The sequence below is a fragment of the Halictus rubicundus genome, chromosome 13 (genome assembly GCF_050948215.1).
Source record: "Halictus rubicundus isolate RS-2024b chromosome 13, iyHalRubi1_principal, whole genome shotgun sequence".
NCBI lineage: Eukaryota > Metazoa > Arthropoda > Insecta > Hymenoptera > Halictidae > Halictus > Halictus rubicundus.
This window is the reverse complement of record NC_135161.1, coordinates 14,409,484-14,436,735: the sequence shown is the minus strand read 5'-3', so window position 1 is coordinate 14,436,735 and position 27,252 is coordinate 14,409,484. Positions and strand designations below refer to the sequence as shown.

Here is a 27,252-nt window from a genome sequence, read left to right as displayed (position 1 = left end):
GCTTCGAGTCTTCGCATTCGCGTGGGCGTACGTTCTCGAATTCGTGCTCGCCGAGGTTAAGAGTGTGGGTAATCGTTTCCGCGAGGAACAGATGTTCGCGAAGAGATTTCCCCTTGATGTTATTGCCGTGTTTAAGAGATTCTTGATCAGTTTTATGGGCGTAAAGCCTAACGGAGTGTTATTATCGCTCGGATGGCGAGATGCTCTTGGCGAGAGGGACCCTTTCAGATCTCGCGGAAGTCTTAAATTATCATTTGTTTAGAGACTCTGATTGTTGGGAGGAAAGTTCGTGTAGGGCTGTTTGTTTTAGTGGTTCGGTTGGAGGGCTCGGGGGTGTGGAGATCACTTTTGGGACGATAATAAATCCTCGTGGCGTTCTTTAGGATAGATTCTCGTTTTTGAAACGAATTGTACAAACAGTTAGTTGAAGCTAAGTCATTTATCTTGACCAATAGGACAGTTGCAGGAGAGAGATTAATTATTTGTTCTCCAATCATGTTTTTCCATTTAACAGAGACGCGTAGTACATAACGTTTTTAATTTTTAAATTGAAAATCTTGTTACATTTTTACCACGTACTGTCATTTTAATCACGTATTCCTTTTAGTTTTCTTTTAACTTACTCGTAATTTATTGCGTTATAAAATATCGCATCTATCACATTAACGTGGTTGAAGCAGAAATTTCGGAATAATTTCAATCCAGCATACATGTGCGAAATAATTTTTAATTGTCCGTTTGAGAAGTATCCTTTATTTTCATTTGCGTGTTAGAAATATTGTAGGCGTCGTAGGTAACGTTGAGGAATATTTGGCTGTTTAATCGAACAGTAGTTTCTGCGTACGCGAGACCGAATACCGTTAGAATGAAAATAAACCGGCACGAATTTTTGAACGTTCCCGAGCGCGATCGATCGCGGATACGAGACTGTATGTAGATGTGCGGCTTATGGTAAAACCGGAAACCGGTGTCTGGTTGCAGTTGTCGGGCAGCGGTATGCAGTGAACGTGATGGACGAACACGTCCTTCGGGGGAACGCCGCAATTATCAAGTGTCACATACCGAGCTTCGTCGCCGAATTCGTCGAGGTTGACTCTTGGATCGAAGACGAGACCACTGAAATATACCCTAACTCCGATTACGGTACACGCATACACGCCCACGTGCTCGTTCCGCTCTTAGAACAAGCGGAGCGAGCGGGAACAAGTTTTTCCCATTCATACCGTCTAACGTAGATTTTTGTTCTCTCCTTTCTTCTACTTGTGTCTCGCCATGCCGTGACCACGCGTCACAGGCGCGAACGCTTTTCATTTTTTCGCGATCGAAATGTCGGTAACACCGTGGGTTGCCGTTTACTCGCGCGTGCACGCTCCGTTTCGCCTCGGGCCGCGGTGCGATGGAAGCGGAAAAAAAAAAACGACCGAGCGATCGTTTTCATTCATAATCCGCGCGACGAACATCGTTGTCGGCTTGGGACTTGGAAAGCGTTTCAAGGATTCGAACGTTAAACCGATCGTTAAAACGTAACGAGCGATATCCTCTGCGATCCCGGGCAGGAATCGTTCTATAGTAAACACCAAAGGAAACACGCAACAGGTACGATCGTTGGTATACAGGCTGCGAAATAATTGTTTGCCTTCCGATAAAGCAGCGAGGAAATATCGCCGGTGCTCGATCAACACGTTCCGGTGGATCTGCTTTAGCGAACTTTACATCGAGCTTGAAAAATATCCAATGTAATCATTAGTTTGCGGATTTTATCAGTTCATAAGACGAACCAGTTGGTGCGATAGAAGCATTCGAAGAATTTAAGAATGCGGCTAAACTTCCGAAAACCGGTCCAATCCGATCGAGCTGAAATTTGGCAAATGGTTTCACTTTGCATTGAAAACGTGGTTTAGACCAAAAAGGTGACCGTGAACATAAGTACCGAAAATGATGGAGGAGCCAACCGGCCACGCTCGTTTGCCAGAACCTTTACCCTGCGTGCTGACTCTGTTTTTACGAACGAGGAAACTGAATTCCGCGATAAGCGAGTTATGTCAATGCACGTCGTGGAATGCGTATATTGAAGCGGAACTCCGAAACAGAGCGCACTATACGTTCCAGCTGCGACCTAAGCTGAAATATCTGTTTGATCTTTCCGCCCGGAAAGTTGGAATACTTATTTACTTAATTTCAAAATCGGAAATTCAGACGAACCTGGGCCTCTGCAAATGGTTTTTATGCGTAAGAAATAATCTAAAAAGTAGTTTTATCAGTTTTGGAGAATTTCGACGAGTCGGGCAAACAATTGTTCGCACCCTGCGTATCAGAATCGCGAATCGTAGAGCAACAGAAAGAAAAAGAGCGGGATGAAAGAGATTTGCGAGGAAAGAAATATGGAGTAGGATATCGATCAGCGAGATGGTTAAATCTATTTCCGTGCGTCGTCGTGTTTTTTCAGAGCGTGTTCGTTCCATCGGCTTCCGCTCGAATCTCGATCGTGCTTCTCAAAGATCGACCGGCAACGGAAACACGATTACCGGCGCGCCGATGAAAAATCGTTCGAAAGCCCGGATGCCCCTCGTTTCGGAAACGAAACGCCGAACTATTCTTGAACTGTTCGTACGACGTTGACTGCCGCTGCTCGCGCTGTCCCAGACTTCCTTTCCCTTCCGTTTCAACTTCATCAGCAACCGCAAACTCTCTCGAACCTTTCCTTCCCTGTGTGCTCTCGCTGTACAGTGTACAGCCAAACGGTTGTGGATGCTTTTAGTCGATGTTGTTTGCATGCGTCCGGCTCGTTCGTCCGTTGTTTGATAACCGGAAGTCCGAATGAATGGAATGTCCTCTCGTATACATATAATAAGCGAAATTTTACAATGAGTCGGACGTTAACCCCCAGACCTTCCGACGGGGTATTTTAGCACGGCACCGTGGAAAGTCGGTTTCTGCTGTGATTTCTTGAAAAATGATAATCTTTCAAGTTTTAAAATTGCCGAAGTTGGTTCAAGGTTCTTTTTTGATGGTAGCAGAATTAATAGATGTGTAGGTTTACAGAGAAAAGTGTGCTGAAATACCTCTTGAATAAATGGGAGTCCTGTAAACTCAGAAATCAAGACGCTTTTTAAAGCCTCCTGAAGATTAGAAGTCCGAAAACAGTTGTAGTTTGAAAAATCTGAAAGAAAATGGTTGAATCCAAGCGTCGCTCGATTCCATCGCTAGCCATTAGCATCCCGCGAGGGGTTAGAAGGATTAAAGGGAATATCATGAACGATCGGCTTCTTACATTTCACGGACATCGGGCGAACAATGCATCGGCCCGATATTCCCGGGCTGTTGTTTGACGAACGAGCCAGAATAGCCAAACGATTCGTCGAACGGTGTAAGCGCGAGATAGACACAGAGTCCGTCGCTATTCAACGTTCAACGAACTTGGCCAAGGTAGTAGAGAAGGTAATAGAGTGCATGCGGGCCAATGTATTAATCAAGACAGCATTGTACTCGTCTACACACGGTTGGCATGTACGTGTGTACGCGTGTGTTCGTGCAGAGGACGGGTACCATGCGGTCGCTCGGGATAATTGAATATTTCTGATCGCCGGGTCTCCAACCATTGCCGGAGAAGCGTAAAATATCGTTCTTCTCGATTAAACTGTTTCGATATCGACGCCGGATTATTCCTGTTCTCCGATCGGTCAATTATCCCGAGGTAGAAAGTTACACGTGGAAAATGAGGAGCGGCGCGAATTAATCTCTGTCTTTCTCTGCCCCGATCGTCGGCCATCGCAGATGGAAAATACTTGGTACTGCCGTCCGGTGAACTTCATATTCGCGACGTTGGACCCGAGGACGGATACAAGACCTACCAATGCCGCACCAAGCACAGACTCACCGGTGAAACAAGACTGTCTGCTACCAAGGGACGACTCGTCATTACCGGTAAGTGACGAACACCAGCAAACTGTTCTGACACATTCATTAACATCGAAACGACGATTCCGATTCGATCGAGTCACACCTCTCCTAAGCGTTTTCTCACTTCTTTCTCGTGATTAACCCCGGGAGTACACATTGCTATCGGATAACATGTTTGTTTAACTTTGGACAAGAATCGGAATCGTGTTTCTCAGCTTCGAACCTGGACGAGAGAATTTCGTGTTGGAAAAATCGAGTCATCCGTCTCAACGAGCGATCTATATCTAATCGCGATCGATATATTTCTCAATGGCAGTCCTTTCTCGCGATAGTTTCAGGTACGCGTACGCAACGTTCAGCTCGAAAGCGTGTGCCACATTAAAATCGATTACTCTCAAAGCGGCCGCAGCTTCTCGCGAATATCTGTCCGGGTTCGAAGCTATTGACCGAGGCAATTGATTCCCTGCGAGCCAGAGTGAAACGATTCAGGCATACAATGTTCGCGTCTAATTACCTTGACAATCAAGTTATGCATCCTAACAACCGGAGTACCTTGCAAAATCAATTGCTCTCGGCTAAGCAACCACGTCAACGTACGTGCGTAATCACATAGTTCAACGAGCTTGATCGGGTCGTTGTAATCCGATCGCTATGGAAAACGCGTTTCGTCTATTCTGAATGTTCTTTTTAATTAGAAAAATGGTTGAAAAAGCAGTATATTATGCCGGTGAAAGTAATGTCGGATCAAGCTCGTTGGCGAACCTGAATGCTGGGACAGGGTACCCCTGCGGGCACGCGCCACCGCCCGCCCATAATTGTTCACTCTTGGCATGATCGGTATCGGACGATTTCGATCTCGAAAAGACTCGAGAGCCGTGTGAAAACGGAAATTGAACATTGAAAGCCTAACGATAAGATTGCGCCGCGCCGACGCGACGCGTTGCGGCGCCCTCACGCGATCTCCGGGCTCTGTCCTTCGCTCTCGCGTGGTAAGTTCAACGTCACTTCTACACACGATTACATTCGCGCACGGACGTCCGAAGACGTCCCAGACACACACTCTCGGCACATGTGGAATAGCACCTGCCGACTTTTAATGACACGTCGTCTCGCGAGCTCTCTCGACAGACCTGCAGAACATTTCCTCGGCTAGATCTAATTGCGGGAGTCACATGGATCTCTCTCTCTCTCTTTCTGCTCGCGACGGGACTTACAGGGTCGTCGAGGCGAATCCGGAAAAGTCATTCGATAATTCTAGGAAATTGTCAATGTCTCGTCAGTTTACACAAAAGTAGTAATGTTTTGTTCCGATATAAGACGACTCTCTGTCTCCTCTTCTTCTTCCCGCTTAGCGCTGCTCGGTCGACCATTTTATACGGTTTTCTTTCGATACAAGACGACGATGGTTCTTTCGCAATAAGAAGTTGCTCGCTCGGCACCGGTTTAGTAACCAGATTGAGACTCGTTTCCTTGTCTTGTCCTTAATTGTCTGTCACCTACGTCTTGTTCACTGTCCGAGAAAATTCCGGATTTATCTCGACGGCCCTGTATTCGATCGAGGATTCGCATCGATTCGCGTGGTCGGAAGATGCTCGACGGAGTCGAGAGATTCGCACGATGTCCGCGGAGACATGGTAACGAGAATCGTAGAGGGCCCAGAGCAGGGGACCCACATGCTCGTGCGCCACGGACCCCGCAGTCACAGACCATTCGTTGTGAAACAGAACCCGTGGGAAGCGTACGGCCAAAGTTTCCTTCGATGGACAACATAAACGGACTTTCGACGGAGTCGAAAGCCACTTTGCCACTTCTGTGCCCCGCCCAAGGATTCCCGGTACCGGTTCATAGGTACGATATCTCCAATCACTGGCAAGCGGAATGAACGAATCGCAACGCACGATCGCCGAGCAAAAGGGTTCCGAGCTGGGTGGGTGGGCAGAGATTCTTTATCATGCTCGGAGATGGGAAGGGACCTTTTTTTGTTCTTTTAATTACTCTGCAAGTACGAGGAGCTGGAGTTTCTGATGTTGCCGTCGTGATCGGAGATCTTTCAGGCGTGGATTATAGAATTCTTGAACTTGGTGAAAACTTGTTTAAAATTAGTACGAAAGTTGTTGGGAACGACATTTGAAAAACCTCGGAGTACAAAGGGTTCGAAAAAGAATTATCTTCTCTATCTTGGAATTGGTGCGGACAGTTTTCATTTTAAAAATCCGTAATCTATAAAAATCTTTTGGTAGTTCAGACAAGGGTTAATAAATTGAAATCGAAAGAGGTGGCAGTCGGAATGTTCGCCTCAGGGGTTACCTGTTCCGAAGTGTCTTGAACCTGTCGTCTATGATCGTCGGCTCGTGTACCCTCTAGAACCCGTGGGCAGCGTTCGCCCGAAGATTCCTTCGACGGACGACATTCGTGGATTCAGGACGTCGGTGAACGGGTCTCAGGCTTTGATTTGTCCTGCACAGGGGTTCCCCGTTCCCTCAAACAGGTAGATAAACGATTTCAATGAAACGAAACGCGAGAGTTTAGCCATATACAGTCGAACCTTGGTAACTCGGTTATTTTGCTTATTCCGTTCCGTTCCACCGCGAGGTTCGTCTGCGTTATCAGTGCCCGGAAACAGAAGTTTCTGTTTGATTGCATAATCAGAGCCAGTCGGCAGCGTGAGACCGAAATTCCCAACCATCGCTGACTCCTGGAGTTTCCGAACGGTCAAGGACGGCTCGGTTACCCTTCTCTGTCCCGCTCAGGGGTTCCCTAGCCTCGTGTTCAAGTAAGTTCTACCTCGTTACGAACTACGGTTCTACGTTACGCTTTTTTTCCATACTTCCTCGGGACTCTCTCGAAACGCAGAACCTGTGGGAAGCGTCCGGCCGAAATTCCCTTCCGTCAGCAACATTAATGGTCTGACAGTGGTTACCAACGGGATACTGCCCCTGCTTTGTCCTGCACAGGGATTTCCGGTGCCAAGTCATAGGTACGATCTCGATACAGATTTTACGGAGGACGTCGACGTCGAATCTCTTCTCAGAAATTCAAAATTCTTTATATTTTTCTGAATCTGTAGGCGTGTTTTTACAACAACGTGACTTTGCGCCGCTATGATTCTCAGTGCTGGAAACGGACTCGAACGCGGAGCCCGCTAATAAAGCATCGCGGCATTCCACGGTTAACTTGGTTTCCCCGATGTTTCAATTCCTCAATCAAAGCCGGTTTCGTTCGTCGAGCCAAGCTATCCATCCGAGCATCGAAGACGACACAATGACGCGGTCCGCCCAAGGGTCCCCTGTCCCCGCGCGCTACCAAGTTGACAGCGATGATCGCGGATCGGCGAGACGCGCGGTCCGCGACCGCTTTCAACCGGCAAATGATTCGCAGAACCGGTGGCGAGCTCGCGTCCGAAACTCTCCAGCACGATCAACTTGATTGGACTCACGACGAAGGCGAACGGGAGTTTGCCGCTTTTCTGCCCCGCCCAAGGATTTCCTGTTCCGTCCTATAGGTAGGGAGGAAACTCGACGACGTTCCAACTTGACGCGATTACGGTTAAGAATCTGGGGCTGTTAGTTTCCGAAAGCTTATTAGCCGCGTCGACGTTGCGACCCCTTGCGTCCCGGCGGCGCGGCGGCGCGAGATCAAACGCCTCGCGCCAAGCAAACTCGGTTACCCGAACAATAGGCGAACTCTCTTGCCAGGCCGAACGCATAGCGATTCTTCCGATGGAGCGATTAAATTATTTTATTGCATATAAAAGCACCTGGTCGCGACCTACACCTGGCTACCTGGACTAGATTAGGATGCTCTCTCGCTCAGTTTTGGCAAAAGTAAACTAACTCGGTTGCACCTTCGCCAAAAACCGTGCAAAACTTCGGATTCGCGGGAGAACATTGACACGTCGAAGCCCCAGCGGGTTCCCTGTCCCCGTTTCCTGGAACATCGGGTGCAAACGTGATGCTGTGTCGATCCTTACACGCTTCTTTCCCCCCCGGGACTTCTCGCAGAACCTGTGGGGAGCGTGCGACCGAAGTTCCCGACGATGGATAACTCTCGAGGATTCGTTTCCGGTCTTGGGGAGAGGATCACGCTGCTGTGTCCCGCTCAAGGGTTCCCGGTTCCTTCGCATAGGTGGGCTAACTGCGATCAAAGTACCGTGTCTCGATAACTCACGCGTTTCTCCCCATCGACGTTTCTCACTTTATCTGGCCAAGTCTTTAAAAAGTCTGTGATAAACCTGGTCGACGATCCGCGACGCAGTTAGGCGTCGAGCTGTCAGCTTGCCTGCGACAGTTATCGCTGGAGGCGTGATCATCGATGTTATCTCGGGGACCAGTGGTTACCCTGTCCCGTCGTTCGACGTTCGCGAGTACGAACCCAACGATCACGTCGAGGTTTCTTCTCTTCAGAGCCAGTCTCGAGCGCGAAACCGAAATTCCAGATGACGGAGAACTCGCGCACCTACACGGTCCACTGCGACCGACCGCTCACTTTGATGTGTCCGGCTCAGGCATTCCCCGTTCCAGCTTTCAGGTACAAAGCGCGGAGAATTTTTAAGAATAGACTCGCTCGAGGAGGAAGCACGCGAGATCGATATTCGGCTTATCAAAGAAACCAACGACGCGAAAGGAAACGCCATCAGCGATAGCTGACGCGACTCTGTTCGCAGTATACTTCTTGCATAGATAGAGAACCGTCTCCGCGACTCCTTTTGCGAGGCATTCGCTCGTTCGAGCATCGAAAAAATTCGCTATAAAACACGTCCTGTCCAAGGATTTCCCCTAAACTCACACGTAGCATCATTTCACGAATCGCGTGATTTTATCATCGTCAGAGCCGGCGTCCAGTGCTCGACCTCAAATATCTGGACCGACCGACCTTCTACGATTCAGAGCGTCCTCCCTGAAGAGCGTCACCCTTCTCTGCCCTGCGCAAGGATTTCCGGTTCCTGTTTATAGGTAGGCAGTCGGTCAAAAGTCACTCTTGCCGGACGCAAAATTGTTTGGACACCTGGACTCGACGGGGTATTGCCGTTTGACAATGCAAACAAATATTTATAGATGCTGAAAACACAGATCAGCTTAAAAATAAAGAATTAAACGCGTGCAACTCGGACAATGTTATGAATGTGCCTTTGCGAGTATAGTTTTAAGACCAGAAACCGTTCGGTCAAACGGTAAGATCCCAGCAAAGCCGTGTTTCGAGGTTGCTAAGGTCCCGAAATGGTTTCGAACCGAAAGCAGTCCCAAGGTTCCAGCCGTAGGGCCGGTGGTCTACGCGGGTCTAGAAACGGACTGTGAGTTGAATGCGTTACCGAAGGGCGATTGTTCAGCTATGCATAGATGCTGTATTGACATAGCTAGCACATCTACGAGCCTGTATGGCAAGGGGGAGTCCCTATTCCAGCATATTCAAAGACTCTTGGCAGCGTCCTCTTTACGCACGACCTTCGAGCCGTTCGTCTCGCGTTCTGTTTTTAGAACCCGCCTCGAGCAGCAAGCCACAGTTTCCATCTGTGAACGACGTCGGATTACGCGTAACGAAAGGCACGGGCTTTTCGTTGCTTTGTCCTGCACAGGCGTATCCAGTCGCCACGTTTAGGTAGGTCGATATATCCGTCGCTTCGGCTTCTCTCCGCAACCCGGTGAAAAATAAACAAGTCTCTCTCTCTTTCTCTCTTTCTTCTCTCTTGCTCTGTCTCTCTCTCTCTTTCTCTGATTCCATGTTTCACCCTGTCCCAGTATATTAGACCGACCAACCAGAATTCCTGGACACTCTCCTCGAAAACTGAAAGCGAGCGCCGAGGCGTCTCGCGATACACTCGAGGAGCCGAGCTCCTCTCACGTTCTTCCAGCTTGTTACGTCGGCCATAGTTAGTTGCTCGAGAGCAACGTCATTTTCCTTGTAGAACCAGTCGGCTTCGCCAAGCCTAAGTTCGCGACCATGGACAAGAGCCGAACGTTCGAAGTCCCGGAAGCACGGGGCGTTCCGATTCTGTGTCCCGCACAGGCGTATCCTGTCCCAGTCTTCAAGTAAGTCCGGAAGGCGCGTAGGACCCTCTTCGAACGATCCCTTGTTCAGGATGGACCCTCGTTTCTCGGTATTGTTCGACGCCGCCGGGTGTGAGCCTCGTCCAAATCTATCTCGCACCGAAGCGTAAATATTTTTCGCAAGCGTCGCAGCTGACTTCATTAGAAGTCTATAGACGCGTTCGTGTTGATGTCGTGCGTCAATAGATGTGCTCCTTATGTAGCCTGCGTTTACTGTGCTGGAACGTTGATCGGTCAATTAGAATTCTCCAGGCTAGATACGCGATTAACATTCATTTTCGAACGATTAATTATTATTTTAGGACGAAAACCCATTTTCTGGATGAAATTTTATAACCTCCGTTATGTTTACGACAAAGATACGGAACTAACAAGGTTTTCAATTACCATAAAGCATGCCACGATTTGCATCGGCAACTACTAGTTATCGCGTGACGGTTCAACAGAAATTTTCTTGCACGTGCAAAAGCTTGTTGCCGCTTACTTTTAACACACGGTGCGCCCGGATTGTGCTATAATATTAGGTTAAAAAATTGTACACAAAATAGTATGAAACTATTGCGAAACATTTCTGTTAAGTTATCTGATCAATTAAATTGATTATCTAATCAACGCTCCAGTGCAGTGAACACATGGCGCGTGTATAGGTTGAATCGCCTTCGCAAGATGGAAACTAAAAATACCTTCGCTGCTTATAATCGTGTTAAAAAAGCTCTTCGGTATAAAAATATGTTCTTTTAAATGCGACAAGTAGAACGTCCCTTCGGTTTTCCATCGGTTACATACTGCACAGTTGAGTTAGGTAAAAATGAACGATTAATCAATTATTACAGTTTAAATCGCAAATCGGAAATTTAGTGTCGAAATACTTTTTGGATCCGCCGTGTGTCCATCTCGACCGTAACTTCGAAAATATTAGCGCGCATTCCTCGAGGATGAGATAAATTACCGCAGAAGCTATAAGGAGAACTTGTTCATAGTTTCTTAAAAGAAACCGCAAAACTGGTGTTATTTTTAGCGTGTTCCAAATCGGGGGCCGCTCTCTCGAAATACCGTCTCGCAAGTTCGTCCTGGCGACTTTTTCTCTACGATCATAAATAAGGGAGATATTTTCACTTTCCATGTTAGGTGACTCAGCCCGCGCAAGGAGTAGGTGTATTTCTAGCCAGCCGTCTAGATGAGAGTCCTTTGTACACGGCTTACGCCCGGAAAGCTCGTACAATAACTCGGAGCGGAGTCGCGAAAGCCTGAAACCTCTCTCGTTTCTCGTGTGACGCAGAACCGGTGTCGAGCTCGAAACCGAAATTAACCGCGCTGGACGTGAAATCGACGAATCCGAGCGCGATGCTCGGTACCATTACCACCCTGCTGTGTCCCGTTCAAGGATTCCCCGTGCCAGCATTCAGGTAAATTCGTGGACTCGACGGTACTCCCCTGCCTTACGCCACGAGACGGCGAACTATCGCTGGTAGGTAATTTGGCTAGGGTCGCGATCCACCTCGGGAACAACGAGCAGCCAATGAAACAGCCTTTGTCCCGGCGGCGGAGCAGTTCTTCCGTGAATAGTTTAATCGATATCGCACTTCAGCCGGGCTCTCTTTTCCCTGAATTCGATGGTATCGCGATTCAATTGACTCGCAGTGCCGGCGAATCGATGCCCGGCAATTAGCCCGATCGTTGTCGCAGGGCCCTGTCCCGGTGACTCGCAGCAGACTTTAAAGCGAGGCTGGCTTGTTCTTCTTCTCGCAGAACCGGTCGGCAGCACCAAACCGAAATTCCCCATGACGGCAACCTCGCGCACCTATACCGCTCATACTGTCCGACCTTCCGAGCCCTTGACACTGTCTTGCCCGGCACAGGCGTTTCCGGTTCCAGCCTTCAGGTACTCTACAAGCTACTCTCCTCGATCAGCTTTCCGATCGAAACGACGGAAGTCGTAGAGAGCAAATAGTTTTGACAGACCTGGTCCTCGATCAGCACCAAGAAGCCTGTCGTTTGATTTTGTTCGTCAGAACCTGTGTCCAGCACGAAACCGAAATTCCCCGTGACGGAAAATTCACGCATGCTGATGACGTACAGTGTGCGTCCGTCTCAACCCTTGACACTACCGTGTCCGGCACAGGCGTTTCCGGTTCCAACGTTCAGGTACTTAACAAACTAGACGACAATTTTTCTCGGCCCTCGACACTGTCTGGCGCAAGCGTTTCCGGTTCCAGCGTTCAGGTAGACGACGCGTGCCACACTTCGTCGCTGATCGAATCAGCGATGATCATTTGATTTTATCCGTTAGAACCGGTGTCCAGCACTAAACCGAAATTCCCCGTGACGGAAAACTCCCGCACCCTGACCACGTACAGCGTGCGACCGTCTCAGCCCTTCACGCTGTCCTGCCCGGCGCAGGCGTTTCCGGTTCCAGCGTTCAGGTACTCGACGACACTCGAATCTTCGGAAAACGGTTCGACAGGAACGAAACAGTTCTCGTAGACCTCGTCTCCTCGGATCAGCCCCGAGAATCCTGTCGCTTGATTCTGTTGGTTAGAACCGGTGTCCAGCGCGAAACCAAAGTTCACGAACGCGGACATTAAAGTGGTGAGACCGACGCCGTCCTCCAGCCAGGTGTCGATGACTTGCCCCGCTCAAGGGTTCCCTGTTCCTGTCACACGGTCAGTAAAACGGGCTAATCGAATTTTCTGATGTTGTTCCTCAGAGCCGACCTCTAGCCAAAAGCCAAAGCTACCGACCAATCGTAAAGTCGAATTCGTGGACACGAAGTCGGCCGCGACGGTTAGTTTGATGTGCCCGGTGCAAGGTTACCCTGTTCCACTTTCGAGGTGAGATGACATTCGATCGCGCGAGAGCACACACGTATTCCATGCCCAGGCAGTTACGTTTCCACACCTGTGATCGATACAATTTCCCAATCCCCCTCGTCTCCTGTCCCACGCCGGTTTCGAATGACCAGCACCCGGCTTTCGCGCCGAGCACGACCCCGAAACCATTAATTCTAATTTTCTCTCTCTCGCCGTTTTCCGTCGTGTCTCCCCTCTCCACCTCCCCCGGATCGCCGAATCGAACGTAATTCGTCGGCGTGTGGTAATATTTTTCGTAGAACCTGTTGGATTCAAGTCGCCCATTTTCTCCACCGACAATAGCCTCAGTAAATACGCGAGGCGCAGGGCCACGAGCGTGGTGCTCGCGTGCAGCGCTCAGGGATTCCCCGTGCCAACCACCAGGTAATCTCTCGCGTGATACTCGAAAATATCGCACGGTACCGGTCCCGAACTGTTTACCATTTTCATCGGCGATTATTATCGGCTCCCTCGTTAATTCAAGCCTGTAGGCCGTTAAATGGGGATTCTCGCGAAACCGCCCCACTAGCTGGCGATTTTCCTCAACTTTGATTCGGGAAACTAGCAATCGTGCGAAACTAAACTGTCTCGAGGTGTAACAGATATGATCGAATGCTGTAGAAACGTTGTTTGATTCGATTTCTTGGGGAACTCTGTGGGGAGTCGCTTTCTCGCGAAGAGGAACCGGACTTTGATCGTTTTGTTGCGATCGAGGGTGGTCGAGTGCGGTTAAATAACAGATATTTTGAAGGAACTTGAGCAAATACCAAGAAGTGAGAAATTAAAAAGGAACCAATATTCGTACGAAATAATACCTTCGAGCTCAGGGTAGTTTAAAGTTCTCGATTCATTTAACCTCAACTCTTTTCCAACTGGTTACGCGAGAATCCCCCTCGAATGAGATTTTCGCCCCGAAGCGAGGGGAATACAGTTTTCTTTCGATATAAGACGACTCTATCCCCTCTTCTTCTTTTGAAGTTGCCCGCTCTCGACACCGCTTAGTGCCAACGGAAGTCCCACCGCAAAGGCCACTCGAGAACAATGTCGAGCCGAATAGGCACCCTCCTCCGTGACACGTCGAAAGCCGTCCGGAGACATCGTCTTGTATCGAAAGAGAACCGTACGTCGGAGCGTTTTCCCGAGTTCCATGTTGTTTTTCGTAGAACCGGTCGGACTCAAGTCGCCGAAATTCTCCAACGACCTTAGCTCTAGCGCTTACGCGAGGCGATATGGTGCGAGCGTGGCGCTCACGTGCAACGCTCAGGGATTCCCCGTGCCAACCACCAGGTAACTCTACCGCTTCAACAATATTCCGATGAGTTTCTGATCCGATTACGCCCGCGTACGAGTCTTTTCTAACGCGATCAACTCTTCGAGAACCGTGTCTCCCGAGTGTGTACCGTCTTCCGTAGAGCCGGTTGGGCTGAAGTCGCCGAAATTCTCCAACGACCTTAGCCTCAGCGCTTACTCGAGACGCAATGGCGCTAGCGTGGTGCTCGCGTGCAACGCTCAGGGATTCCCCGTGCCAACCACCAGGTAACTCTGTCGTTTCAACAATATTCCGAAGAGTTTCTGTGATCCGATTACGCCCGCGTATAAGTGTTTTAACGCGATCAACTCTTCGCGAATCGTCTCGCTCTCTCTCTCTCTCTCTCTCTCTCTTCCTTTCTCTCTCGAGTGTGCCGTCTTTCGTAGAACCGGTCGGGCTGAAGTCGCCGATTTTCTCCAACGACGATAGCCTGAGCAAATACGCGAGGCGCAAGGGCACGAGCGTGGTGTTAGCGTGCAGCGCTCAGGGATTCCCCGTGCCAACCACCAGGTAAATCTCGAGCGGGTACAGCACTGTTGGAACTACGGAAAATCAATTTTTGACTTTGACACTGGAAAAAGTATTCGGTGAAATATTCGAGCAATTCGACCGTATCTGTACGCGCAGTAGTTACGAATATCGATTGTTAAATGTATCCACATTGACCGGTAAAAAGAGTTGATCAATTCCGCGTGAAAGCAAACATTGATTTAACACTAGGACCACCGAACCAGTAAAAATGACTGGTTCCTAATTTTTTCCTTCAGAATTACTGAAATTATAAGAATGTTCCCGTCAGAATTGTTTGAATCAATTTCTTCGTTGAAGCACGTGTTGGAATAAAAATGGTACGAGGTTCGAATAAATGTGGTCTTGTAATTATTACAAAGCAACAGACACCCGTCGTTATTTCTGACTCGGTGGTTCTAGCGTTGAGCTAACCGATAGCGCTGTACCGTATTAAAGGATCGAACACGACACGATCGATTTCAGAGCCGGTCGCCGCGCGATCGCCCCGATTAATGTCGGACGATCTGAGCCGCACGATCAGACGGGCCGAGGGTCAGCCGATTTCCATTTTTTGCGCCGCGCAGGGAAGCCCTGTGCCCACCACTAGGTAATGGATTCACTGTTACCGGTTTATCGATGAAATTCCGCGCGCGGAAAAACCGAGCGTCGTTGGCCCGGCCCGGCACGGCCCGGTTAACGGCCCCGACGGTTGTGTCGTTTGTCAACGGTTTCCCGTGTTACCCGTATTCGGCAAACAAAACTCGCGCACCGCGGAATAATCGAACGTGAATTGTTGTTTAGAGCCTGTCGGGGGCAAGGCGCCAGGCTTTGCCGCGGACGCGAAACTATCTCTGTTGGTACGAAGAGTAAACACCCACGTTAGTCTGCCTTGCAACGCCCAGGGCCATCCGACGCCAGTCTATAGGTACGACAAAAAACTAGGTGACTCGGGTCCGAAAGAGAGTTTACAACGGTTTCCGAAAGACAAACGTTACCGGCCGGCTATCGGTTACGTTCGACGGCGTCGTCGATTAAAAGTTCGCGGGGCACCCTGTCCGAAGGAACAAACAAAGGGGCAATTTCTTCTTTTTGGCGAAACGGATCGACGTTGTTCCCGAATCTTGTAGCCGAGCTCTTTGGAAATCACTCTGTAAAGTCTTAACATCGTTACGGTCAACCGGACAATTATACGTGATCCATAATGGTCCATTATTAACGGAGGTGTCCTCGTCTTATATCGAGAGAAAACTGTACCGACAGATATTTTATCGAGTGAGGCTTTTGACAAAAATTGAATCGTCAACTTCTAATCGAACAGTTCTCACTTGAAATTAAATGATTAGCTGTAACTTTCCACGACTAAAAAGTGGGAAAAATCGATATTTTCGACCATCCCTCCCGAAAAGAAGAAATTCTGCCTCGGTGACTTCGTTATTCCCTTGCTGCAGAGCCTATGGGGATCAAAGCGCCCGCTTTCCTCGGCGACGTGAAATCGTTCTTCTTCCTCCGAGGAGAAGGGTCGCGAGTAAGCATGCCGTGCAATGCCCAGGGGCATCCTGTTCCCGTAACCAGGTACTAAATTACCCATTGAAAGGCATCGACTACCACGCGGGCTGTGAATCATTCTTGCAAGGTTTCTCAGCGGTCTTTGATCGAACGCACCGTGAAAGCCTCGGTCTTTGCGTTCGAGGGCACTGTGGCTAGATCATGGTAAAAAGATTCGGAAAGTCCATTAACGGGGGTGCCAAACCCCCCGCTTCCACCGCAAGTATCGTGTTCGGCAACCCGATACAGTTAGGCCAGCGTCGAGTCGTCCCACAAGTAATGCGAGTATTTCTCTGTGTCTATGGAAATTAAAATAAAACAGGTTGCATACGGTGACTAATCGTTCGTATACGATTTTCATAGTTTTTTAAATGTCTGTCTCCCCTTGGTCAAGATCTTCTTTTGATATTGATTTGAATGTATTTGTTTTCGACGTTTAACGTTACGTAAACAATCCATTTTTGATCTGTCACTGCAATACTGTTCAAAAACGCATCCGTAACAAGGGAGCAGAATGTGACAGTTCGGTTTCCTATGTTATTGACGCTTTCGTGCAATTCGCGTGGCAATCGCCTTTTCAATTTTACTGTATTTTCGCGACGTCAATTTGCAGTTGACTAAAACGGGTACCTTTCGGGGTTGCATGCTATTTTTACGATATTGGTGTTCGCACTACCAATGGGACGATCCGATAAAACGCAACGCTGATTCGCCGGCAGTCTTCAGGTCTATTTGGCTAATCCTGTAACAGAGCCAGTAGCCACGAAGAAGCCGAAGTTCTCGAGTGACCAGAAGCTGTCCGGGTACGATCGTGCCACCGGTCAAGATTTCACCCTGCTTTGTCCCGCTCAGGGGTTCCCGGTTCCATCATATAGGTACATATCGCAATCTAATCGCCGGGCGGCTATTAGTCGAAAATCTCTGCTCGTTGCCACGACAGCCTGTCCCTACTGTCTCTCTGTATGATTCGCCAGAGCCGGTCGCAACGAAGAAGCCAAAATTCTCGAGCGACACAAAATTGACCTCGTACGATCGCGTCTTCGGCCAAGATCTCACCCTGCTCTGCCTCGCTCAGGGGTTCCCGGTCCCAACGTATAGGTACATATTGCAAACTAGTCGCCATTAGTCGAACAGCTTTATTCGTCACCGCAACAGCTTGTCCCTATTCTCTATCTGTGTTAGAACCGGTCGCAACGAAGAAGCCAAAATTCTCGATCGACGCAAAATTGTCTTCGTACGACCGCAACTTCGGCCACGATCTGACCCTGCACTGTCCCGCTCAGGGGTTCCCGGTTCCAACATATAGGTACATATTGCAAACTAATCGCCATTAGTCGAACAGCTTTATTCGTCACCTCGACAGCTTGTCCCCTATTCTCTGTATGTGTGATTTGCCAGAGCCGGTCGCCACGAAGAAGCCAAAGTTCTCGACCGCCTCGAAGTTGTCTTCGTTCGATTGCGCCAATGGCCAAGACCTGACCTTGTACTGTCCCGCGCAGGGGTTCCCAGTTCCAACTTACAAGTACATACCTATGCGTATAATGTGATGTCGGGTTGTCCGGAAAGTTCGTAGCGATTTTCAAAGGAAATTACATAGAAAAAAGAAGCAACCAACGAGTCTGACTCGTGTGGTCCGTCGAGATTCGCCAGGAGGTTTCCGGACAGCGCGACACGATGGTTGATTGTTAGCGGAAAGATCTCTGTCAGTCACAGCATGTCCCCGTTGTCTCTCTGTGTGATCCGTTAGAGCCGGTGGCGACGAAGAAGCCGAAATTCGCGAGCGACGCGAAGAAGTCCTGGTACGACCGCGAGGTCGGCCAAGATCTGACCCTGTTCTGTCCCGCTCAGGGGTTCCCAGTTCCAAGCTTTAGGTACAAGCGCCGTTTAATGGCTCGGTGTTGATGAAGGAGCGCCGTGCTCGCAGCATGCCACTGTTGTTGTCTCTCTGTGTGATTCGTTAGAGCCGGTCGGCAGCAAAGCGCCAACGTTGACGGGCAATTTAAAGGGTGGCTGGATGGAGAACAAAGCGGACTCCAACGCGGTGCTGTCCTGTCCCGCGCAAGGGTACCCCGTGCCTTCGTTTAGGTAACTGTCTGTTCACCCCTCGAAGTGTCACACGGCCTCCCCTCGGCTCGCGGTGTTAATCCTTCGCGGTGGTGGTCTGTCTGCTGGCGGTCCTAGGGCTTTCAACCTTTTCGGTGCTATCTTCGCTTCACCCTTGGAACTACGCAAGTCAAATCTTCAAGGCGGAACCTTGACGATTCACGGGACACAGTTTTCTTTCGATATGAGACGACGATGTCATATAACCTAGAGTTTGTCCACTAAATATCCCATTGAGATCAACAATGTTTACTTATTTCGTAAAAATTGTATAGTTGCGAAAAAGATCCGACGCCCGAGGGTCAATAGTTTAAAGTTTGAACAAAATTGGACGTTTCTAATCTACTCTAGTTTCTACATAGTTTTAAACGGCTAGTATCTCGATACAAGTCGCCGGAAGCCATGACTTCAAAGCTCCCGGTACCTGCAGCCCTTCCCCGTTAATTGGCTGGTACCTTTGAACCGTTTCGAGTGTTCAAACACTTTAAGGTCGTCAAGAAGGATAATATCCGAATGGACTTCACGAACGATGTCGTTGTAGTATTTGCTTCGCGATAGTCCGACCACTAGAAGACGGCGAAAGGTTAACATCGGCGAATTTTTCCATGCCGCGGCACTCTTCGAATTCTGAAGACCTTCGGGCTCGAGTAGCATCGGGGCAGCATTGTTCTCCAATCGGTGAAAACTGAAGAGCACTCATCGGTCCAATTTGTGTCCATTATGTTGCCTTGGCCTTCTTTCCTGTCCGGTGCCGGCGTGTCCCCCTCTTCCTCTGCTAAAAGTAGAACAATTAATCGCGGACCGTTCGCGTGTGTGCATTGTTAGAACCGGTCGGGAGCAAAGCACCGGCGTTCACGGGGGACGTGAAGGGCGTGTGGATGGAAAAGGGATCAGGAGCCAGCTGCGTGATGCCGTGTCCGGCGCAAGGATATCCCGTCCCCTCCTTTAGGTAAATCTCTAGCAGTAACAGTATTGTCTGCGTAACTGTCGCGAAGGTCTCCACCGTGACTGTCAACGTTTTATCCCCGCCACAAATTGCAACAGTTGAAATTCCTCGGTTCGAGCAGATATACTCCTAATCCTATCATGTTTGGACTGGTTTTAATCAGAAAAATCTCACAAATATCATAGCTAAAGTTTCACGGAAAAAGTAACTAAGAAAGAAAAAAGTCTTGTCATTGGATTAGTATCGTCTCACCGATACGTATCACGTTACACTTCTCACAGATCAAGCTTCTGGGGCACATCCTGTGGTAATGGGGATAAATTTGTATCGAATATCGCGCACATCTCTTTAATTAAAAGCCGCGCGATCGAGTCGTCGACCGCAAACGGAAAGGTGCAAACTGCGATGTCACAGGATCTCGTTTCTTCGGGCACACTTTCTCCTGGAACGGTCTTTCTTCTCGCGTGTTGCCTTTTGCGAAACGGGGTCCCCTGTTCCACCGGAATCGATTGCGTGATCGTGCGATTGGGAGCGTCCAAGAGACGCTAGATCACGCTAGCTGACAGCTTCTTTGTTTTGCCTATGATCAGAGCCAGTTGGGAGCAAAGCGCCGGCGTTGATGGGAATCGTTAAAGGAATGATCCTGGAGGTCCCGTCACCGATTAGTGTCGTGATATTTTGTCCAGCGCAGGGCTACCCCGTGCCTTCGTTTAGGTAAACGATGCTTGTCAAACTGTAACCGAATGTTGTAACATCACCCTACGCGGCCTCTCTAATCAATCTGTTTCGCACTGAATGTCGTGACTAAACAGCGTCCGATCTGAAATTAGTCCGTCTACTTTCGGACGAGCACAGGTTTCTACTAACATCCTTATGCGGTCATTCTGGTGTGACAATTGGAAAATTTAAAATGTCAATTTGTAATATGTTTTTCTTGTAAATTGCCGCGTTATTTTTGTAAAAAATTTATTAACACAAACTGACGCGAACCATACGATTACTTTGAAACTTTCAATTTCACCCCTCCGGTAAAGTTGGACTCGTTGTAGTGAAACAATTTGCAGGGTACCGGAACTTCGCTGGCGTATTGCGCGAACAGTTGTAAAGTTTCGTAGTATTTCACTCTAATTATAGAGTGTCCTTCGCTCTTAGTTGATTGTTAAAAATGATCAGTGTATGAAAAGTTTTGACTCCTGAGAGAATCCTCGTACAGTTAAAGGCAATGCTGAATAGCTTAATCCATTAGTCTGTCACTTCCATTTAAAGTTACAAACGTTAAAATATGAATTCTCGCTCCGTTTCTGCGTCTGCACATCTAACGAGTCTGCACTTGACAATTAAATCGATCAAACTTTGTGACAATTTAACTTCTTTTTCGTTTCAACTACTTAGTCTGTAATTTTTGTAATTCTAACTGAAAATATCTGTAGCGTATGCTAATGTTATTTACAATATTAACATAACTAAGCAAACCTTTTCAAAACAATTTTCTTCCGAAAGAAAAAATGAAAACAGAGTGCTAAAAACACATAATAACACCAGAACGACCTCGAAACGTAAAGAGAACAGCAAAGCTTGAACGCATGACCACGTTGAACATTCGTAGAGCCGATTGGAACAAAACCTCCGGCGCTGACGGGTGAATTGCGAGGGGGTTGGCTGAAGAAGAGAGCGAAGTCCAACGCCGTTCTATCGTGCCCGGCCCAGGGATATCCTGTGCCCGCCTTTAGGTAAACAATCCGTTCGAATCTCGCAGCTGCGTTCTCTAAACCGTTGCCGAATATTCCGCTAGAACCGGTCGGAAGCAAACCGCCAACGGTGACAGGTGACTTGAAGGGCGGCTGGAAAGAAAAGCGCTACCACTCGACGGTCGTCCTATTCTGTCCGGCGCAGGGTTATCCCGTGCCCAGTTTTAGGTAAAGGTGCATCGACCATTCGATACTTAGCCGTTTCACGAGCGAATTTTCCACGGTTTGTGTCGTTAGAGCCCATCGGTAGCAAAGCACCGGCACTGACGGTCGAAATGAAACGCGGTTGGAAGGAAACGAGCACGCGGAGCAGCGTGGTGTTGACGTGTCCCGCTCAGGGATATCCTGTGCCCAATTATAGGTAACATTTTCAAGCGAGCCGCTCGTTTCTTTGCCTATTAGAACCGGTCGGTAGCAAAGCACCCTCGATTCTCGGCGAGAAAGGCAGTTTGATGGAAAGACGGACAGCCACGCATATCGTGATCCTTTGCCAAGGCCAGGCATACCCTGTTCCAACCTTCAGGTAAATCGCGGATTACGGCCTCCTTCGCGAGTTTGATTGCATATTTTTCTGGCAGGAAGCAAGACCACTTTTCGTTTCCGACGACGAACAAAATACACACTCAACTCTCTTGTAACACGGTCTCGATAAAACACGGTTAAAAAATGGCGTGAATTGTGCTCCTCGCTGTAAGTAGGACCCGAAGTCTCGGGGATATCCTGTGCCCAGTTGTAAACATTTTGAACGTCCGTTGAACGAGACGCTCGTTTCTGTGTCCGTTAGAACCGGTCGGTAGCAAAGCACCCTCGATCCTCGGGGAGGAAGGGAGTCGGATGAAAAGGCGGAGAGCCACGCATATCGTGATCCTTTGCCAAGGCCAGGGCTACCCCGTCCCAACGTTCAGGTAAATCGTGGATTTTCTACTCGCGAGAACACGGTATCTCTGAAAATTCTTGTCGCGGTTGTGCCGTTCATCGATAACACTCCTTCTCACCCGTTTGATTATTTTGTTGGCGAAGAACCGGTCGGAAGCAAGGCACCTTCCATTTCCGGCGACGCAAAACGATGGCAAAAGACCAAAAACTCGATGGGATTCGCGATCCAGTGCCAAGCGCAGGGTCACCCGGTACCAGCGTTCAGGTACTCGAGACCAACCACCGTCTTATCGATCCTCTTCAATGCCATTTACTATCCTTACCAGCGAACCAACCCTTATGGCGGAGGAGCTTCGATCGAGCAACGCACGGCGCTGCACAGTGGCCCGACAACGTGAAAACACGAAGTTTATTCTAACATTTTCAAACTCTACAATTTATTGTACTTGTCGCGAAGTACAATCAGAAGTGTAAAAATTGTTTCTAAAGATAGTTTGCTTTCCTATTGGACGAACAATGTCACTATAAAATTGTATAGATCTAAAATCCTCTGAAACTGTTACGCTCGCAATGAATAATATATAACCTAGAGCGAAGCGAGTTTAAACACCGCCCGAACAACAACAGATCGATATATCGATATATTCATTCCATCATAGGGAGGAAAAAGAAAACAGGAAGCATACCAACGCTGTGAGGTTGCCGCTAAGAGCGCTTCCATTAAAATGCATACATGTAAATAATGCGAATATGCCAACGCTGATCTCATGCCGCTGAAGCGGTTGTGCTCCTGAACGAGCGACGACCTTAATTCGTGTTTTCACAATTTCGGACCACTGTTTCGCCGCTTGGCAACAACTTCTCCTAAACAATCCGCGTGATCGTTACGTTACCAGAGCCTTTGGGAGCGAAAGGACCAAAATTCTCGAGCGATGATCGCGTCCACTCGTTCATACGTCCCTCGAAGGGCTCGTCTGCGTTGCTTTGTCCCGCGCAAGGGTTCCCAGTTCCGTCGTTCAGGTAAATCACAGAGAAACATCCGGTAGATCTTTGTTCTTGGGTTTTTGTCCGCTGTAGAACCGGTAGGATCCAAGGCGCCCAGTTTTCAAAGTGACGCGAAAAGCGTAACATACGTTCGTGCCGCGAAATCGTCGGTCGCGATCACCTGTGCCGCTCAGGGCTCACCGACCCCGACTCACAGGTAAATTTTCTGAATTTTAGGCGAATTTTTAGACACAGTTACCATCCAGAAACGATGGTGCCTCCTTGCCGCTCTCTAAACCGACTAAAAGCGCGTGTCAACGAGTTCGAACAAGAAATGGCGGCGGTGGCGGGTTCTCCTCCGGGTCTCAAGTACTCGCGATCGATTAACATATGCCAATCGTTGTGACTCTCAGAGCCGGCAGGTCGGGTGTCTCCGAAATTCCCGAGGTCTGCGAAATCGGACTCGTTCGAGGTTGCGAGCGACGCCAAGATCAGTTTGCTCTGCGACGCCCAGGCGTTCCCTGCTCCCACGTTTAGGTCAGTGTAGTCATCGATAGCCGTCGGGGTTCCCGCGATTGCATTAATCCGGGAATTGTGTAGAGCCTGTGAACGGTGCCAAGCCCAGAGTCGCGTCCACTGCCAAATACGATGTGCTGGTCAGCTACGTCGGCAGCCCGGTAACGATGCTTTGCCCGGCGCAGGGTCACCCTCTTCCAGCTTATAGGTATATCTGTTTATGGTTCGATCTTCGGATAAGAGAATGTCCAGGGAGAGATAGACGTCCAGAGATTTGTCGTTTCTCTATCCAGAGCCGGTGAGCGGCGCGGCACCGAAAGTACCACCCACGGCGAAAATAACAGTCCTCTCGTTGCCCAGCGAGACACCCATGGCCATGGTGTGCCAAGCTCAGGCGCATCCGTTGCCGATCTTCAGGTACGCTTGGACGAGCACGGGGAAAGCCTCTTCCGATTCGTTCCGCAATTATCCTCCAGTAAGGTCGTCGCCTCTCGCGCGGCAAACGATGGACCGTGCGTCTGGAACGGTCTCAGTTAACTGACCGCGTCAACTCCCTCGTTCCGCACGCGAAAACATCTCCGCAGCGACACGCGAACATGTCGATTACTATGGGCCCCTCCTTCGTTTTGCATTCTAGAGCCGGTCGGAAGTAGTCCTCCCCGGTTGCCGCCTAGATCGAAATTCGACGGATTGGCTAAATCCCAGGGAGAACCTTTGACGTTGCTCTGCGAGGCTCAGGCGAGTCCGTCCCCTTTGTACAGGTGAGCGACTTACCAGAGCTGCTAGCAGAGCCGTGAATTCGCGTTACTATCACATATTGTAGGCGGTTTCGATCGTCCATTCGCCACACAGTTTAGCAGAGAAAATTGCACCTTGAAAAGAATTCGGTTCTTTCGGAGAACGGTGAGAGATATGACAAATTTTTTTGTATTTATCTATTTAGCCTCAAAGTTCCATAATTTCCAAACTCCCCGGATTCTCTAATTTCTCTCGTCAGACGAGAACCTCGACCAGCTACCCGCCCTTCGGTGCTTCCGTTCGCGACCGGTTTCTGTTTTCACGTTTCTTGGTTTCTTTGAGCTGCGAACGACGCGTTCGACAACGACGACGATACTCCCATCCCCGGTTTTTGCGGTCTTACAGAGCCACGGGGTAGTGTGCGTCCGAACGTACGGGACAAGGACATCAATGGATTGAAGAGGGCCATTCTAATTGATCGAACGGCGGGTCTAGCATGTCCTGTCCAAGGTTTCCCGGCGCCTACGTTCAGGTACGGGATCTCGTAGGGTATTGGAGCCAGTGTCGCCAGATTCAGACTTGTCTCCCACTCTACCCTTCCCCTTCTACCACGCTATTCACCCACGCTTCACATCACGTGACTAATCCGATACTGGCAGAGAGAGGGTAACCGTATTCCCCTCGATTGCCCTGGTCTGGCGACACTGATCGGAGCAAGGGGATTCGCGTCAGGCGGTGGCGATCCTGCTCGGGTGCTCGGTCATTTTCTAGATGATTACCCCTTCGAGTACCACGCGTCGGTTCTTGCCCCCTGTTTTCAGAGCCGACGGGTAACGTCGGACCGCGTATCGCGGGCGAACGTTACGAGGGCGGAAAACTCATTGACGTCCCAAGGACGATGGTGGCAGCCCTGGACTGTTCCACTCAGGGATTTCCTGTCCCAGTGACAAGGTACACGTCGCCTAACGATCGGTTCCCCTCACTGTGAATCGCGTTTCAGAGGGCACGAGCAAGATAGCTCCGCGGTCTTCGGGCAAGAAGTTCGAAAGAGAAGTGGTTTTGGCTGCTGGAGGTCAGAATATCGCGTTGAGTCACTCGTTTCAGGGATTCCCCATGCCGGTGACAAGGTAGACGATATACCTTATCCCCTTTCGCTCCTTGGTTTCCCCTTTTGTCGTCGTCGTCGTGGTCGTCGTGGTCGTTCTCGTCGTCGTCGATGAGTCGAATCAGTTGATTACCGCTTTCGATCGATATACCGTGGACCAACGATTTATACGTCAGGTAAGTTGCATGCTTCGATTACGCGTGTACTCGGGATACCGGCTGTTGCGGAGGATGACGAGGTATGTAATTTTGGACAAGTTTTCGCGAGGAACGCGTTCCCTTTGATTTTAATCTGAAATCAGTCATTCCAACTGGTTAGTCGGTTCTAGTATTTTTAACAGAGCAAAGATACGATTGAGGGTGAGAGCGTAAAATCAATTGGGGAACGCTTTCGTCGCGAAGAGGGTCGCTGCAACGATTCGTCAACGGCTGAACGGCGACTCTGATTACCGGTATACATGGATAGAAAAGAAAGGCGAACGAGAATGGGACGATTTAGTCATTCCGGGCAATAAACGATATCGTTCCAGAACCGTCCGGTCGTACTGCCCCAAAAGGGACTGGAGACGGCCTTAATAAGTACCGCGGGGTAGAGGGCGAGTCTCTGGCGCTGGCGTGTGCGGCACAAGGCTTTCCTGCCCCGATCTCTAGGTACACAAAAAGAGTTCCGTATAGCTTCTCTATTTTTTTTTCTCTTTTGTTTGGTCGTTTATCTTGCTCCGCAGAGCACGGATCCTATTTTCGAAGCGTTCCATCCTTACCCTCTACCCCGGGTCGGGTGGCGGTACCGCAAAATCCGAGAAGTTGGACGTTTGACAGAGGCTAATCAAAAAAAGAGAGAGTCTAAGCAGAAACTACAAGGGAGGGGAGTATGGGCGGGGGTGAAAAGGGGGAAGCTAAACGAGAAACGGTAGTCGGGCTAGAAAGAAAGTAAAAGAGACGATTGCCGAGCGGAGAAAGATAGGGGATGATGGGACGAAGAGGTGGGCATCGAATGAAAGCGAGGGAAATAACGGCTGATCCAAGATCCCAACGACCGTCGGTGTCGTAGAGACAGCTATAACAGCGGCGGATCGGGCGAGTTAACTGTCAAATAGAAGGTCGTCTATTATGCTTGTAGAACTTGGATATCTCTCTGTTCGTGGTTCAGCCTTGTGCGTTGTCTTGCCTCGGTTTAAGTTGAAGCGGGCTCGAGAACCGCAACGATTAGAGATGGTCTCACCGGTAACGAAGGGAGAGGAAAGGGAATAACTATAAAAGAGTTGACTAAGAAGTAAAGCATTCTCGTGTATCCGGGGCCAATCGGACGTGTTGGTTTTCAGTGCCAACAGGAGCCCCGTGACGCAACCCCGAGATAGGTGACACGGAAGCGCGAAAAGGATGATGCGGGGCCCTCTTCTCCTTCGGTAACCTCGGTGCTGATCAGGGTGGTCCGAGAGAGCGTCACCCGATCAATGGGGCGAACAATGTTGCCCTGCACCTGCACACCTCCAATAAGTCCTACGATATCTGGCTGGTAAGTCCTCGCCACCTTCGTGCCTCATCCGTTTCGTGTTTTTCACCCCCGCCAGCCCCACGTCCCGCCCCCAAGCTCCCTTTCTCTCACTCGTCAGAAATGTTGAAAGTGTTTGACCCGAGGCCCAGGCATTGTCCAATCGCTGCACCATCGCCACCAACCCCCTACCCCCCGCTCTCCCCCAAATCGATTCCCGATTCTGATCGAAACAGCGACGGGTTCGTTCGTTCGTCGTCAAAGCTTATTTTGATTTCAAGCAATTTTTATCTTGGTTCCATCCACTTTCCGGTTTTGTCACGTTCTCCTAGTCTCCTGTTCTCGCGATCGGTCTAACAGAAATCGCTCGAGAAAGTGTCACGCAGGCCTGTGCGTCTCGAGAATCGAGAGTGGAATATCGACACTGTCGTTGTTACCTCGGTGAAGGCCTCTCACTTTCTCCCCTAGGTGTACCGTTTTCGAATCGTTTGTCAGAGCACGCGTGCAGACTTTAGTGCTTCTCTTGTTCTCTCTCTCTCTCTCTCTCTCTCTCTCTCTTTCACTCATTTTTCTTTCTCTCTCTCTCTC

General features: G+C 49.4%; 1 protein-coding gene across 21 annotated transcripts in view; it reads left to right on the top strand.

Annotated features, from left to right (window-relative positions):
* Dscam1 (Down syndrome cell adhesion molecule 1) overlaps positions 1–27,252 on the top strand; it is an 81,218-nt gene that overhangs the window by 21,209 nt on the left and 32,757 nt on the right. For 15 of the 21 annotated variants that reach the window (XM_076799401.1, XM_076799400.1, XM_076799408.1 and 12 more), the window contains exons 6-7: positions 3,775–3,924; positions 11,224–11,350. In XM_076799401.1, the coding sequence (XP_076655516.1) occupies positions 3,775–3,924; positions 11,224–11,350 (277 nt within the window). Of the gene's footprint in view, positions 1–3,774; positions 3,925–8,728; positions 8,853–11,223; positions 11,351–14,076; positions 14,613–21,356; positions 21,478–27,252 lie in introns of those variants that run through there. The other 6 variants (XM_076799393.1, XM_076799406.1, XM_076799404.1 and 3 more) reach the window with 4 other exon arrangements.